This window comes from Panthera tigris, chromosome B2, assembly GCF_018350195.1.
Source record: "Panthera tigris isolate Pti1 chromosome B2, P.tigris_Pti1_mat1.1, whole genome shotgun sequence".
NCBI lineage: Eukaryota > Metazoa > Chordata > Mammalia > Carnivora > Felidae > Panthera > Panthera tigris.
The window spans coordinates 17,658,526-17,676,132 of NC_056664.1; the positions used below are offsets into that span (position 1 = coordinate 17,658,526).

At 44.1% G+C, this 17,607-nt stretch overlaps 1 protein-coding gene across 1 annotated transcript in view; it reads left to right on the forward strand.

The window, feature by feature from the left end:
- Positions 1–17,131, forward strand: part of ELOVL2 (ELOVL fatty acid elongase 2) — a 63,807-nt gene extending 46,676 nt beyond the window's left edge. The window contains exons 3-8 of the mRNA XM_042985724.1: positions 2,840–3,027; positions 7,353–7,430; positions 11,077–11,248; positions 14,128–14,252; positions 14,733–14,867; positions 16,638–17,131. Coding sequence (XP_042841658.1) covers positions 2,840–3,027; positions 7,353–7,430; positions 11,077–11,248; positions 14,128–14,252; positions 14,733–14,867; positions 16,638–16,763 — 824 coding nt within the window. The 3' untranslated portion in view covers positions 16,764–17,131. The remainder of the gene's footprint in view (positions 1–2,839; positions 3,028–7,352; positions 7,431–11,076; positions 11,249–14,127; positions 14,253–14,732; positions 14,868–16,637) is intronic.
- Positions 17,132–17,607: the final 476 nt, after the last annotated feature.

Consider the following 17,607-nt stretch of genomic DNA (forward strand, 5'->3'; position numbering starts at 1 on the left):
CAATTGGCCTAGATTGCACGACTCAGAACTCAGTGGAGGTATGGGTGAGATACGGTGGGAGTGTAAGACCTGGGGTCTGTCTCTAGGCGGGAGGTCAGACTACCACCTCGACGGTAGTTGCAAAGCAGTGAAGCAGACCACGTGTGTTGGTTTCCCGGGGCTGTGGTAACCACGTGCCACAAACCACATGGCTTAAAGCAACAGTGGTTGATTCTCTCACAGTCCGGAGGCTACAGGTCTGACATCAAGGAGCTGGCAGGGCAGTGTTCCCTCTGAGTTTCTAGGGAAGAGTGCTCCCTGCCTTTCTCCCAGCTTCTGGCGTTGCCGGCAATCTCTGGCATTGCTTGGCTCAGAGATGTATCTCCCTGTTCTCTGCCTCCATTTGCACGTGGCTTCTCCTCTTCGCATCCCTGTGTCCACATCTCCCCTTGTAATATAGGACACTGGTCACAGCGAGGGACCACCTAGTCCAGTACGACATCTTCTTAACTGGGTCAGACCTGTGAAGACCTTATGTCCAAGTAAGGTCACAGTCACGCAGGTATCAGGAGTTCGGACTTAACCATATCTTTTGGGGGACACCGTTCAATCCATAACACCGTAACAGGAGGTGGGGTAGCGGTTTAGTGCAAATATTTAACTGTTTCACTCTCTGTGGCTCAATTGTTCTCAAACATAAACTGGCAATAATTACATCACCTGTATGGTGGATGCATCTGTTACCTGCACTGTGGTGATGGCATCGTGGGAGTTTGCATAAGTCCAAACCCATCAAATTATGCACATTAAATATGTACAGGTTTATCAGTTATACCTCAAAACTATTTGAGATATCAACTGTATAATTAGATTACTTTGGGAATTAAGTTAATACATGTAAAAAGCTTTATTAGGACAGTGCCTGGCATAGAATAAGTGTTCAGTAAATATAAATTGTGATAACAGTGTTCCAGCCATCATAACACATTAATTATAAAATTATAATTACATTGTCACGCAGGTGGAGAGCTGTAGTAGGAAAGGGTAAGAAGAAGCAGCTCCCTTCCAACGGCAGGACATTTATCTGGTTTTTAGAGGATGCGTAGGATGTATTTTATTTTATTATTTATTTTTTTTTAATTTTAGAGAGTACGAGTGGGGGAGAGGGGCAGAGGGGGAGAGAGAGAATCTTCAGCAGGCTCAGCACTGAGCCCAACACGGGGCTCGATCCCACAACCCTGGGATCATGACCTGAACCAAAATCAAGAGTCGGTTCAACTTACTGAGCCACCCAGGCGCCCCATGGGTGCATAGGATTTGGATTCAGAGGTGAACATTAGGAAGTGGCACATGGGACAGACTTTTCCGACCAGTGATTTCCTGCAGGTTGTGTGAAGGTAGGTCTCTGCTAGTCACACGAATGCTGAGGTGGGCCCCTCGCCTGCCGTGTTCTCTCCATCACAACTGGAGGAGTTTACAGAACAGGTGACGGGACAGAGCCTGAGAAGGCACTTTCCTCTGTGCTGTCCGTCAGGTGGGGTGGAGTAAGGGGGGCTGGCGTGCGAGGGGTAGAGTGGAGCAGAAAGAGGGGCGGAGGCCTGGGGAGAGCAGAGAGAGGGAGGAAAGGGCATGATCGGCTGGAGAAACCAGCTCCTTCCAACCGCATTTACAGAGATTAAAAACAACGTGCCAGTTTTTATCATTGTGGGCCAAATTATTTGCTTTATTGAGACAACAAAAAAGAGCAGAACAGAGAACTAAAATCACTTTGTGCCTACCGTTCTATTCAGATGTTAACTAATTATCTTACAGATCTATTATGTGTGCTTTATGTAGATTTTTACGTTTTCACCCTCCAGAGCAAGGAACACTTGCTGTATCTTGGTTCTTGCCTCCTGGCTATTGATACTTCTAGTCCATGGTCAGGTTTCAGTCCTCGGTTATATTTTCTGCCCTCACCTCTGAATCATCAGCCCCCAAGGCTTTGCCTTCTTCAGCTTCCCGTGGTTGTTGGGTTCAGTCCCACGGCTCTGGCTCAGCTGAGCTCTCAACTCTGCCTGGTTTACCGCACGGTGGTCCTCACCGAGCTGCGGGGTGTGGGGTGTGTGAACCAGTATACGCTGTCGATACCCCTTCTCTCCTGCCTACTCCAGACTCCACCGAGGAAGGCAGCACCGGGTGGAACGTGCTGGGCAGCAGAGGTGAATTCAGATCCTGACGCTGCTGCCCCCTGCTGTGTGGCCTCGGCAGGTTACTGTAGCTTTCTGAGCTGTTTTTCATCCACAGAACGGCATGATGGCACGTCCTGTTTACAGAGTTAGAATAAATAAACATAGTAACTGTTCCGGAGAAGACGCTAGAACTCTTACCGCCCGCCTTGATCACCTGTCCCCATCACTCAGGGTTCAGCCTAAGCCCTGTTTGCTCCATGAGATCTTCCTTAACTCCTCCCACCCCAGGGGTTTCTTCTTCAGAACTGTAACTCCAGTCCTGCTTATCGCGGCTTATTACTCGGCTTATTACTCGGGTTCTTGTGGGTTCTTGTCGTATTGTTGCTTGTTGTATCCAGTATGGAACATACAATATATGTGACAGGAGGTCTTAAAAGTTCTCATGACAAGAAAAATTTTTGTAACTATGTAAGGTGATGGATGTTAACTAGACTTATTGCGGTGATGATCTTGTAGCGTGTGCAAATATTGAATCGTGTTGTGCGCCTGAAACTCATGTTCTACCTCAGTAAAAAACAAAAGGCCAAACAAAAAAAACCCCCAAAACTTTTTAAATACATGTGATAATATTTTAAAACTAAACAGAAGCACCCCCCTTTAGGATTCTCACTGTATGTGTTTCCTTTCAGATTCTCGAGTCAGAGGATGGTTCATGTTGGACTCTTACCTTCCTACCTTTTTTCTTACTGTCCTGTATCTGCTTTCAATATGGCTGGGTAACAAATACATGAAGAACAGACATGCTCTCTCCCTCAGGGGTATCCTCACCTTGTATAATCTCGGAATCACACTTCTCTCCGTATATATGCTGGCAGAGGTAAGTGTCTATGTAGGAACTCTGGAGTCTGCTGAGTAAGTGTCTCTGAGAAGTAAATCTGGCCTGCCAGAACTATCCAGCGCTGCTCTCAGTACCGTTCCTCAAGATCTCAGGAGCTGTTCCAGCATCTGATACTGTTTCGTCAGAAAATCTTGGGGAAATCTTTGTTTCTGAGAATTTTTCTCATCCCAATTTAGGCCTGTTTCTTTCTTTAAAAAAAATTTTTTTTTTAATGTTTATTTATTTTTAAGATAGAGCGTAAGCAGGGGGGAGGCATAGAGAGAGGGAGACACAGAATCTGAAGCAGGCTCCAGGATCCTAGCTGTCAGCACAGAGCCCATCGCGGGGCTCAAACCCACATACCGTGAGATGGTGACCTGAGCCAAAGTCACTTAACCAACTGAGCCACCGAGGCGCCCCTAGGCCTATTTCTTGAATCCTTAGTCTTTCACTATAATTCAAAGCCGCAATTTAGATCTGAGTGGGCCTTTAAAGCTCATATGTGCTAGTTTTCTCCTTTTACAGATGATGATACTGAGGCTTGGAAAAGTTACATGACTTGCCTGAGAATAGACGGCTCTTGAGGACAGAGCAGTTTTTAAGTTAAAAATCAAATGCAGTTAGTCGGAAATACAGATACACAGTCCCTTAAAGTGTATCTGTGTAAATACAGATACACAGGGAGGCACAGTCCCTCCATCTTTGGTCCCCCGTGATGGGGGCATCGTGGTTTCTGAGGACTGACTGCGGAGTCCCAGGCTGAGATTCCAGCCCCACTCCTGCTGCCCTCATTACATCATGCATCGCCCGTTCCTTTGTAACGTGCCAAACCCAAGTCATTTTACAAGAAAGGGAACAAGTAACAATTGCGCTCTCTGTACAACCCAAAGCCTGCTTCACTCTGCCTGCCACAAAGGAAAGTCAACAAGTGCCAAATAAACCTGCTCCAGCGAGCAGAGGGAAAACAAAAACAAGACAAAACCTTTCTTAGGGAACAGGATAAAATCACTCATGTCAGTTACAAATGGCTGACAATGGCACAAGTATAGTTGCCTTCCTGGTCCTTGAATTCTAAAAGAAGATAACTCCTCACGTAAAATATAGATCCTGTCGGCCACAGAGTTCAATCTGTGCATTGCTCTGCTGTGCACCATTCTGAAGACGCTTAATAACCATTACTTAACATGACTTACAACACCGATGCCCACAGTTCCGTGATCGGAGTGCAGATGGAATTCAGGGTCTAGAAAGCCCCCCCCTACAGTCCTGTCGCATCAGTGATCCTAATTTACCTGACTCTGAAAGGGGAATTTTTATGTAGGTTTTCAACGAGGTAAATCTTAGTTCACTAGATGAGCTTGCGAGATAGTGATTGACAGGGTTAGTTTCTTGGGGAAGAAACAAAGGGAAAGATACTCTTCCTTAGATTGTTTTCAGAAGCAGCACCTGCGTCAGAAGGGCAGCCGAATGTCTGACCACACCGGAAGCCCGAATACCAGCTGGAGACTTCGGAGTAGTGGAGTCAGCAGATGCGAATGCAGGTGTCACGCTCTGTAATTCTGGGGCAGTTAATTAGGCTCTCTGACCCTTACACGACTTGTCTTTAAAATGGAAATATGGGGGGCACCTCAGTGGCTCAGTCAGTTAAGTGTCGGGTCATGATCTCTCAGTTCGTGAGTTCAAGCCCCGCGTCGGGTTCTGCGCTGACAGCTCAGAGCCTGGAGCCTGCTTCGGATTCTGTCTCCCCTTCTCTGCTCCTACCGCACTTGCACTCATGTTCTCTGTCTCAAAAATAAATAAACATTAAAAAAATAGAAGTCATATGGAGATATGGTCCTCGTTCTACTTAGCTCATGAGTCTGCTAGAAGGATTAGTCAGTTCCGTTCAGTCAACATTCTGTGAGCATCCACTAGGTGCTGTGAATTGTATACTCAGCCAAGGAGATATTAAGATGGGTAACACGTGATTTTTGTACTTGAAAAGCTCATAGACCAGTATACAGCAGGACTTCATGAATATGAGAACGCTGTGTAAATATTAAGGTGAATATTATTCACCATTAACAGGAATAAGAACAGTAGTGTTTGGACAAGTAAATGGCTTCGACCCGTTTTTAGGGAGAACGTCGGTACTTAGTCCCTTCCCTACAAGAATGTGATCCATTGCTTGTCCACTGTGCTCTTCTCACACTCCTATAGCTCTTGGTTCACAGTTACCGCTGTTGATTGCCCCCTGCTGTCCTCTGATTGTAGCCTCTTCCAGGGCAGGCATACGGTCTTAGACACTTTTGGGGTATGTGTAACAGCCACTAGTTGATGATGGGTTGACTGAACCTTGCTAACTTGTTAAGCCCAGTTCAGATGTTTGCTTGGGCCAGGAAGGTACTGCTAAAATTACTTGGAGTCTTTCAACAAATACGTATGGAGTTTCTACAGTGTGTCAGATTCTATTCTAGGCTCTACAGCCCCGCCTTTCCCCTTGCAACGCTGACCAGTGGTGGACTGGTGGGGGGGCAGGAAGGCCTCTGATATTCGAGCAGAAATCAAGCATATGAAGATCTGAAAGAACTGTGTTCGTGCAGAACAAGCAGCAAACGTAAAGGCCTTGAGGCAGGAACAAGCTTGGGATGTTCAAAGACCACAAAAAAGAAACAGTGCACCTAGACCACCGTGCTCAGAGGAGGGGATGGTTCATGACGAGGCAGAGCGGTGGCAGAACATAGAGGGCCTTGTAAAGAGTTTGGCTTCTATTCTGAGTATCGTGGCAGGCCACTGGGGGATTTTAATGAGGGGAGTGATCGATCTTCCTTCTCAGATATATGGTTGCATCCGCTACATGGAAAACGGACTGGGACAGTGAGTTGGGGGCAAGAGCGGAAGCAGAGTCCAGGAGACGGTTGGAGCGCTGTTGTCACAGATGCCGGTGGCCTGGACTGAGGAGTTGGAAATGGGGAGAAGCAGAGGGATCCTAGACCTCTTTTGGAGCAAGCTAGGCTCCACCTCCTAAGGCTAACCCTGTCCAACAGCCTGGTTTCCTTTCCTTCAACACCCAGGATAGATGGCTCCCGTCTGCCAAGCCCGCCAGGGGATAAGCAATGGACCTGTGCAAGGCACATAGAGTCTTTCATAGAGCGGCTGCTTAATTCTATTTAGGTTTTAAATTGTCAGACAGTTTTAAACAATCTAAATGGTTTTTTTAGTAGTTTGATGGCTTTCAGCGTTCAATTTTAACATCCTACCACTCCCCCTGTGTATTTCTCTGCAGGGTGTACCTTTACACGCCTCTGATGAGCAGCCACAAATAGTAGGCCTTTGCATACCTTATGTAACACGTTAACTAGACTCCTCGTGGTGATCATTTAACAATATACACAAATATCGAATATGCAAAAGTCCTTGGCAAACTTGTCAGGAGCATAGGTTTCTTTTTATATCCAGAGATATTTTTCATTCAGCAATTGTAAACGACTGCCTACTATTCCTGAAGTTGGAAAGGTTAAACATTTTCTATAAATAAAATTTGATGAAGGGGAAAAATACTGTCTGTACCTGCTTTGTATTCTAGAATCTTAAGTTTTTACAGTAATAGCCGGAAAGAAGAGAGAACTTCTTTGGCAGAATTTTCCACAAAGTATAAAAAGCTTATTTTCTCATAATTTATTGGGTGCTTTCTATGTGCTGGGCATTGGGCAAGGAATGGTGAATTCAAAGATGAGCAAAAAACACACAGATCTTTATGGAGACTTTTGGTTTTTGAACATAATGAGGGATATAAATATTAATCATTTATAATCACACACATGATTGAGTACCAAGTAGCATAAATACAGTGAAGAAAATGACTTAAGAACCTTTGAGCCCTGATTTTCCCATCTGTAAAATGGTAATAAATATGTACATAATAAAATTATGGAGACGATCAGCTAAGGTAAATATAAACCAATATAAAGTATTATTAAAATTTTAGTGTAGTTTTTGCATTTGTTTATATTTAATTCTGTGTTTTACCTGTGGAAACATACGGCTAGATGATTCCTTACATAAAATATTTTGTTACTCAAATGATAGCTAAACTCTGTTACTTTGGGCCAAGGTAAAGTTAGAAGTAAATTATACCCATTAAAGAATACCAACTATTGGTATCTATTCAACAGCAAGAATTAATTCCTTTGATAACATGTTTGGGGACAGGATTGAGAAAGTCAGATGCTGGGAAGTTTCTACTCAGACCTTGAACAGACAGACGCCAGTCAGGAACATGAATGGGAAATCTAGTCCTCTTTCAAATGTTCGTGTTAATTTTTCCCCCTCTGTTTCTTTGGCAGCTTATTCTCTCCAGTTGGGAAGGAGGCTACAATTTACAGTGTCAGGATCTCACCAGTGCAGGGGAAGCCGATGTCCGGGTAAGTCTTGAGAAGCTAATCGACCATCTGTAACCGTTTCTCCTAGAAAAGGAGAGGAGGCCTTATCCTTCCAGATATGAGGATGGAGCTGGAATTACATAAGAAAGGGAGTCGTGTTCTGATAGAAATACTTGGTTACAAAAATGTTTTTCAAATGTCCAACTATGGGGGAACTGATTGAATAAACCATGGCTTGTCCAGGAATGGTTCCTTTTGCAAAACGGAATGACGACCTCTATGACGACGATCTCTATACTGTTACAGAGTAATCTCTGGGACTGTGATCTCAGTTAAAAAACAAAACAAAACAACTTGCAGACCGTGTTTATAATATAGTACCTTCTGTGTAAGAAGTGATATGAATATATGTGTGTGTGTGTTTGCTTTTAAAACAAACCATGGTAGAATAAACCAAAACCCAACGAACTGTTTCCTTTTGGGTGAAGGAACTGGGCAGAGGTGATAGGGATGGAATGTACCTTGAGTCATACTTGATTTTGGAACCATTAAGTGTTTTACATGATTTGAAACAAAATTAATTTTAAAAAGAAAGCAAGGCAGCCTTCCTCCCAAAACTTGGAAACTCAAAGAAATGGATATACCCGTGTATTAAGTGACTTTAAAACACGGTGTTTTGACTGACCATCCCTAGGGGATGTATCTTAACAGTATTCAGTAATTTTTTTGATTGCTATTAATGAAAATACTGGTGTTGCTTCTCTGAGACTGTTAAAGGTACACTGTAGGATGAAGTTAAGTATTTAATAATGTTAATATCATTACAACTAGTATTTGAGACCTAGAAAAGAGATACCAATTAAAAAGTGAAACGAACACTGATCATAGATTCAAATTGGAAATATCAGAATTAGCTTTATTCTTTCTAAAAACAAATGTGTTATTTAGCTCTATCTACAGAAAAGGCCTAGTTAGTCTCTGACAGCCCAGTGCGGTGAGGAGTGAATACCCAGATTGTGCTTTCTAAATATAATTTTCCACCAGAAGGGATTAGGATTCTTAGAGAATTGGCCAATTGCTGGGTTGGGGTGGGAAATGTGTATAAGCAAAATCGAGGACATCTTGTGACAGAAAGCACGTAAGCTGTCCAGACTACCCAGGTCATGACAAAAAGACCGAGGAGCCATCTTGAAGGGACTCCCAGCGTGCAAGATGGGACAATTCAAAAAGAATACTGACTGGAATGGGTTGAAGCATACCAAGTTTAGTAAAAACCCATGAGTTTAAAATGATACTAAAAAACACATTGTTGCCTTCTGAAGGTTGCTAGAACACCAGCTCTTTCTAGGGGAGAAATGTTAAAGGGAAAGAATCAAACATTGATCTTTGCTTTTCACGTGTGAATTTCCAAATAGAGGAAGAGAGAGAGCTCTTCTCTATAGAAAAGTGCGTAAGTAACGAGAGAACTAGAAAATCACCCTTTTGCAACTCCTAGTGAAATCAGGGATCTGTTCGGCCGTCATCCATCCATAAGGGATAAAACTGTTGGGTGAACGCTGAACGGAACTTCATAATAATTGGATTAGCTGTTAACACCTGAACTCTATCACGAACGCCAGCGGGACGACCAGAAATGATGTGCCCTCCCAGCGTGATGTGCCAGGAAGTACACAGAACCATGGACTCAGAGTTCCTGCCAAGTTCCCTAAGTCTCAGTCCTTCAAGCCGCTAAATCTCATTGCTTTGCTTCAGAAAATGTGGGGGATAGAGAAGTTAAATAACATTAGGAATTCACAATATTAGAAATTCCATGCAACAACTGATCTAGTTTTCGTGAAGAAAAGACAGGAAGAGGGGAAGCAAGGAAAGGGGACTGTTACTGATTAGAAAAGACTAACAAACTTTATCAAATCAGTGCAAGCTGGACCTTGGTTGCATCCAGATTTAAATCAGTTCTAAAAGGCCATTTTTAAGACACTTTGACCATGGATGAGGCTATTGGTAGATTTTAAGGAGTCCCTGATTTTATTAGCTAATGACATCGTGGTTATGGTGAAGTAAAAGTTTCCTTTCTCTCTCTCTGTTGGTGGTTTTTATAGATGAAATGATACCTTGCCTTTGCTTAGAATATGCTGTACAGCCCCTAAAAATGTTGAGAAATAGAATTGATCCAACAAATTGGAATCATATTGAGAGTTTTAAAGTTTAGTGATAGGTAACACAGGTTCCTTATACTTCCTCTCCTTGATTGAAATTTTCTATAATGAAAAACATGCTTATTAGCAGAAACCTTTTAATGAAAATCTTTCATAGTAAGATGTACATTTCAGAATGCATTTTAAAAAACATCTTCAAAGCCGTAGTATGAAAAAAGTATATATAGAGGTTTCTCTGCACCCATTTTATTTCTAATGTATTATCACAGAGCAGCGCACTTCGGGCTACCATACAATTCTCTAAAAGTCGTTGTCGTTTTACATTTGTATTTGACTTAATATCTGTGAAGTTGAATCACACTCTCAAACATTAAGATGGAAACCAGCACACCTCCTTGTCTTCTTGGCAGGCAGACAATAGAGCATGATATTCTGACTTCAAAGTTCCTTTTGCACACACTCTCCTCATACGTTTAAATGTTAGTGCTAAAAACACTGCCGCGAAAGTATTTCCCTGTGGCTGAGACTTGTAAGGGGCTCAGGAGGGAAAGTAGGAATCCCGACCCACCAACCAGGTAGGTCAGTGAGGAGGGAGGAGCATCGTGATTTTCTTTTTTAAGCTTGTGCTTAAGTTCCAGTTGGCCAACATACAGTGTAATACTAGTTTCAGGTGTACAAGGTAGCGATTCAACACCCCATATGACACCTGGGAGCACCTGGATTTTAAATCTTCCGAGGAGGAGGAGACACGAAAGCAGCAGTCGTCCACTTACAGACGCCTCCTGGGCTCCAGCACAGCTAAGAGACCAAACACGCGCACAGTAGGGAACTAGAGAAAAAACTAAGACCTAGTGTCACGAGCGGTAGCGATCTGTTGAGTGCTGAGCCCTGAGCAGAGATGAGACAGCCCCTGCCTTGTGTGATTTGCCCTCGGTCGCATTAACCCTCACTACACCGTCATGGTTACTGAAAGCAGAGGCATAGAGCAGTTTCCAAATGCAAAGGAAGACGTGGCTGATGAGGCCTGAGAAAAGGCGAGGAGAGGGTTAGGAGGAGGCATTTAAGGGTGTTCCCCAAGGATGCCAGGCGTGCGGTAGGAAAGGAGGGTGGACGCGGGGAGAAGGGTGCCAGGAGGCCCAGGGGCCCCGTCGGCGGCGAGTGCCGGAAGAGGGAGCAGACGACCTTGATGGCGCCCAGTGCTGTGCTCTGAGAGGGTGCTGGAAATCCCTGCCAGCGCAGGCTGGAGAACGAGCCCGTGTTCGGCGGGTGCAGGGGAGTCACCTGATCAGATCACGCGTGTCGGAGGGGCAACTCCTTTTCACCAGAGTGGGGTGGATTGCTGGGAATGAGGAGAAGCTGGGGGCAGAGATGCCAGGAAGGTGCTTTGGTGATGGCCTGAGATAGAAACGCCCGCTGGTGGAGTGCGGCATCACGCAGGTTGCTGGGGGGGGGGGGGGGGGGGGGGGCAGCCAGCCAGGGGGAGCGTTTTCATTCACTCACCTTTTCTTTTTCCTGTTTTAACATCCTTATAGGTAGCCAAGGTGTTGTGGTGGTACTACTTCTCCAAGTCCATAGAGTTCCTGGACACAATTTTCTTTGTTTTGCGGAAAAAAACCAGTCAGATTACTTTTCTTCACGTATACCATCATGCCTCCATGTTTAACATCTGGTGGTGTGTTTTGAACTGGATACCTTGCGGGCAAAGTAAGTTCTGTTGCCGCTTCTTCAGTTCCGTGTCATGGGTCTCGCGAGGCCTCTAGTGGGTGCCTGGGGTTGAATACTGTTGTACTGATGTGGCTCTGGAGACGGAAGAGGGAGGCACACGGCGCAGCACGCGGCTGCCCGTGTGGCCACTTTCGCGTCTTTCGTTCCTGCAGAATGGGAGCATTACCTTAAATGCATTTTGTTTTCCCCCTGCGCCAAATGTCCGCGGGCCAGAAGCACGCACCCCAGCTGGAGTAATTTTACTCCGGCACCAGGGGCTCAAGGACTCCTGTCGAAACAAATCCAGCACCTTCCACTTGGTGGAGGTCATCACTCGGCTGTCCTATAGATTGGACTTTTTTTTCCATTCTGAAAAGTTAAAGGCACGTCTCTGTGTGGCTTCCAACGTTTGTTTTTACTGAGAGCTACAATGCGCCTTATATCACAGCCTCTTTACGTGTATGCACTTTGTGTGGAACAGAAATTTCAGGAGATGTTTACCCTAGCTCTGTGATGCACTTTGGGTTTTTGTTGTTGTCGTTTCATTAATCCTGTTGCACTTTTTCAAAAAGCTGATGAGCGCTCTCACAGCATTGATTTCACAGTCATTAATGGGTCCCTTCTGACCTGCAGTGCAGACAGCAGTACTTTCTATGTGATCGTCTTATGTCCCCAGCTTTAAAAATCTTCTGTGAAAACTCAGAACAGGTAAAACTTACGTCAAAATGATTTGGGGATCTTAGAGATATTTTTTAAATGTCAAGGAGAGGGGCGCCTGCGTGGCTCAGTCGGTTCAGCGTCTGATCACGGTCTCACGGTTCGTGGAATCGAGCCCCACGTCGGGCTCTGTGCTGACAGTGTGGAGCCTGCTTGGGATTCTCTCTCCCTCCCTCTCTCTCAAAATAAACTTAAAAAAATAAAATGTCAAGGATATTTGGAATATATCCATGACTATGAAGATGCAAATTAAAACCAGAGTGTGAAGCAGGAAAGTGCTGGGGATGAAGTGGTCAGAAAGATGTTTTTATTTTAACGCTCTCCTGGACCAAATCTGGCTTCTTGAGTTTAGTGATTAAAACTATGATAGACTTAATGCTGTCATCAATATACAGACCGTAATCAATATCAAGCAACTATCAAGGTTAAGTATTTTTTGTGATTGTCAACAATTTGATTACAAATCACTAAACATCTAAACCTCCTTCTCACGTAATCCCCATGTAAAGACCTGGGATTCTTGTAGATGAAATGCGGTGTGTGTGACAATTCATAGTCAACCTAAAATATTATAAAAATCATGTCCCAGGGGCTCCTGGGTGGCTCAGTCGGCTGAGCGTCTGACTTCAGCTCAGGTCATGATCTCACGGTCCACGAGTTCGAGCCCCACGTCGGGCTCTGTGCTGACAGCTCGGAGCCTGAAGCCTGCTTGGGATTCTGTGTCTCCCTCTCTCTCTGCCCCTCCCCTACTCATGCTCTCTCTCTCAAGAATAAACATTAAAAAAATTTTTTTTTAATCATACCCCATTAATTCATGGTAATGAAAGCTCAAGCAGTAAAGAAATACTGCTGTAACCAGTTATTCCAGCCAGTATTTGCTGAGTACTTACTAGGTTCTGGCGGTGGTGTCTGAGCCACCCAGACACCCCTGTTTCTCATTCATTGATTCGCATGGATCTAACCAGACCTTGATTTAGACTGGGAAAACCAGGCTAGAGAGTTTAAATTCATTAGCCAGCGTAGGTACTGCACTTTTCAGTTTCCGTAGCATTATGCACTCAATCCCAGCACCGCCCAGAGAGCCAATTACTGTCCTGCCCATTTCCCAGTGACAGAATCAAAATTTACAAAGTAAAACTAATGTATCTAAGGGGACATAGCCGATAGGGGTCCTCTAGCCCCACAGCCCCTTCCACCACAGGACTGAGAGCTCACAGCCCAGCCATCTGGATCCCAACGTAACAGAGGTAGTGTTTGCTTTGCCGGGCACGGTCGTGAGCACTTTGTGTGTATCGATTGGTCTAATCCTCACGACAGTGGGTTCCCGGTTTCCAACAAATAGACCCGTCTCTGACATCTCACCCCTTCAAACTAAATCCTTTTGCTTCTTAGCTGAGCAACATAGAACTTCTCTCTTTTTCCTTTGGTTTCCTGAAACACCATTTGCCCACGTTGACGGAAGCTACAGGGACTTCACGAAGGTGGCGGCAGGGGCAGGGGAGTGATAACGGCACAAGTTAGCACAGAAATGTCCTGCAATTGGATTTTAGATATTCCTTGTCCTAGAAGTCCATGAGGTGGTCCAGCTGCTGGGAAGCCTCACTGGCCAGTCCATCCCCCCACCCCCCGTCCCGTCCCAGCCTTCTCTCCTGCTGCACCTTCTCTCACCTTGCTCTAGCTCTCCTGGTTCTAGGTCCCTGTCAGGTAGAATTTATTAAATTTAAAGAGCAGCCTGATCTCCTGGACTCTTTAGCACCTTGTTAAGCCCTAGACCGAAGGCCCTCTTTCCACAGTCGGAATGGCTCATCAGAGGCATAGTGGAAGCAGAGACACTTCTCTTTCTAAGGAATTCCGCCACCGGTTTGAAGCTAACATTTCATTTTCTCCCTGATCACTCGATAGTAACAACAGTTTAAGGGACAGTAAAGCCTTTGCAAATCAGGAATTACCTGTTTGGTTGGCACTCTGACTGAAAAACCATCCAGTTTTGTCCTATCTCGGTGACTATCCTGGAGCAAGAGCGCGGAAACGAGAGTGAATTCATCGTGTGGATTGTGGCAGATAGTGCCACAGGTGTGACCCATCTTCAGCCGCGCTGCACAGGAAGAATCCGTCTCATTTGATGAAGAATGAGCAGTAATTTTTATCCCATACTTTTACAGGTTTCTTTGGACCCACACTGAACAGTTTTATCCACATTCTCATGTACTCCTACTATGGCCTTTCTGTATTTCCATCTATGCACAAGTATCTCTGGTGGAAGAAATACCTCACGCAGGCTCAGCTGGTATGTTATCCCTTCGTTCAGCTCCTCTCCCTGTGAAGCATCGAATATTCTCATGGAGGAAAGAAATCTGTCCCCGTAGGCAGAGGCTTTGCTGTGTGTGTGGAGGCTGCCTGTTTTCCTCTAAAGAGAACCTTTTAAGGATTAAAATCTAGTGTGTCGAAATAAGCTACCTTATTCCTTGCTTCGAAGTGACCGTGATTTAACACAGACGTTAATTTTAAGATTCATTTTTATCTAAATAAGTGCAACTGCTACTCTTCCATGAGAAAACGAGCGGGCAATTAAATACACTGACTAGCATCGTTTCAAGCGAAATTTCTGGGTAGGATAGTGGGCTGCTTCCGCAGCTTTGCTTTCTTCCTGCAAAACCCAGGGCGTAACAGGAGTCGACTTCTAAATGTTTCGTATTTCCAAATGGTGTATTGCGCGGCTCGGCCTGGCCGCCCCCCAGTGACGCCCCCCACCCCCACCCCCCCGCAGGTGCAGTTCGTGCTGACCATCACGCACACGCTGAGCGCGGTGGTGAAACCCTGCGGCTTCCCCTTCGGCTGTCTCATCTTCCAGTCGTCCTACATGCTCACCTTAGTCATCCTGTTCTTAAATTTTTACGTTCAGGTAAGTGAAATGTACATCTCCGGTGGCGGAACATAGCAGACTGCGCTCTCCCCTTACATTGGTGTTTAATTTGCCCGAGGAAATCCACTAGCACGTGCTGGTTGGTGATGGAGGCTCGCAAAGTAGAGAGTGAAAACTAACTCTCCCCCTGCCCCCAAGCCCTCCCCTTGAAGGAAAACCACCGTGAATAGCCTTAGTGGGCATTCTATTAAACATTTTTCAGTGCATGCATAAAAAGTTTAATGAAGTCACACGTTGGTAACATGGGACGAAAACATGAAACAAGGGTCTTATATCTGAATCCAGGGCCTCTATACAAATGGAGAAGAACTTAGGCTGAATGAATTGAATATTAAAAAATCGTTTCTATATCAGCACGGTGATGTTGTGACCTATCTGGAAAAAATTCTTTTAAGGCAAGCCACCGTGGAAAGGTCACATTGGCTTTTTCTTTACTAAATGTCATTTTCTTTTTAATCAACAATTTAAATGGAACAGGGCTCCAAAACACGACATCAAAGCAACTCCATTAATACAAAAACTGATGAAGGCGGGGGGAGCAGAGTGCAGGCCTCAGGTGGTGGTAGAGTTTAAATTGCTCTCCTTTGTGGGCTGGGGAAATAGAAAGCAAGCTTCATGAAAAAAAGATGAGAACATACATTTCTATTCCAAACAGTACTTTCCAAATTGAAATCAACTGTATTTCTTTCTTTAGACAATAAATGCTTCATTTTTTTTTAGTTGGCATTTGCTAAAGGTTAACCTGTGGTGGCTTCTCACAAAGTACAACTGTGGGAAAGTGAACTGCTGACAGTCTTTTCAGCGCCATTGGACTGGCTAGGCTTTGTCTTTTATAACAGATAGACGTTTCCTTTGAGAATTTCTGAAGAAATAACCATTGATGGAACCAAACAAAGCCACCCAAAAAACCCCAAAAAAACAAAAAAAACCCCAAAAAACAGAAACAACTCACACAGCAAAACTGACTGTTAACAGGAAAACTAAGTGAGTCAGCGTGCACTTGGTGTTGAACCTTGAGGATGAGCAGGTAGCCGGCAGGGTGGGCAGTGGGCGTTCAAAACGTTGACCCTACTTGTTGGTTCACACAGAGTCTTACTCCTTTAGACTTGAGTATATAATTTCAGGCTTGACCCTTGTTAATATAGGTGCTTTAAAAAAAAAAAGTAAAAATGAGGCAAAATCAGGTATTTGGACAGAATAAGAAGGATATGCCAAAAACCAAATCAAGCCAGAATGCTGGATACTGGTACTTTTAAGATAACAGCATTTTTTTGAACTTGAATTGGAAAGGATCTAATTTTTAGGAAATGCAAGTAAGCAACTAATGCAGAATAATTTGAATGCCAGTCCTGTAATACATAAGGTGACAGAAACAACCTTTCATTGGAATTCATTCATATTTGTCTCGGTTTTTACCTTATTTTTAGTATTAACCATTAGCTTAAAAATTGTCAGACAAAAAGTCTTCCGTGGTGGGGGGCCTGGGTGGCTCAGCCGGTTAAGCATCCGACTCTTGATTTCGGCTCAGGTCACAGGTCGTGAGTTCAAGCCCTGGGATTCTCTCTCTTTCCCTCCCTCTCTGCCCACCCCCCCCAACTTGTGCTCCCTCTCTCAAAATAGATAAACTAAAACAAATTCTTACCTGTCCAATACCCAATAAAATCATGAACTGTTTTAGATTATATGCCATGTCGAAGTCTTATTCAAGAATCCTTTTTTCCCTCTCTTCAAAATATACGCATCCAACAGACGTACCGAAAAAAGCCAATGAAGAAAAATACGCAAGAGCCACCTGCAGGGAAAGAAGTTAAGAACGGTTTCTCCAAAGCCTGCTTCGCTGCAACTAATGGGGTAATAAACAAGAAAGCACAGTAAATGCCCAGTAACAGACAAAGCATATATAATAGCCTCACAGATTCGCTTGTTTTAAAGCAAAGACTGAATTGAAAGTTATATATGTTTTAGCATAAACTAATTTCTTTTGAGTTTATAAATCATTTGTACCTGGAATGTATTAATATATTACTATTAGGTTAATCTGTTAACTGAATGCTTCCGTCAACATACGTGTCACCTCAGACACCGAACTCTGTAGACCTCAGAACTGGTGCGGCTCTGTCTCCTCCCCACAGACTGACCCCCTCACCAGAACCGTCGGTATAACGCCTTATACACGTACAAAGCCAGGAAACACGGAGCCTTGTTTTCCAAAGCCAGTCTTCAAATAAAAAGTTTTATTCAGATTGAAGTGTTTAAAACAAAATGTTAATTACCTTTCTAACTACAGGGTGTCTTAATCTATATTAAGCACTGCTCGCCAGTGTGTAATCAGTCCATTTGTTCCATTAGGACCTGACCCCAGAAAATATGAAAATGGATTACAAACGGAAGACAGGAAAATCTAGCACAACTTTTCTCTCTTAAGGTAGAGTCTGTCAAATTCCTACACTAAGTCTCAACTTAGTGATATGGTAATGAAATTTGTATTTGATTTTGACAATTACTTTTCCTAAGAAGAAAAACTCTTCTGCCAAATCCTCATAGCTCAGGGGCTTCGGATAGGAGTAGTTTCTCACTTTTTAATTTGGTTTCCTTAACTATTCACGTAGTCCTGTCAACCTCCCATGTTAAATTACCCTAGTTTAGGTCGTAAATGGACACCATGATCGGTTTTAAAAGCAGCATCTGAATCTGGGTGCCCGCTTTCTGATCAAGGACT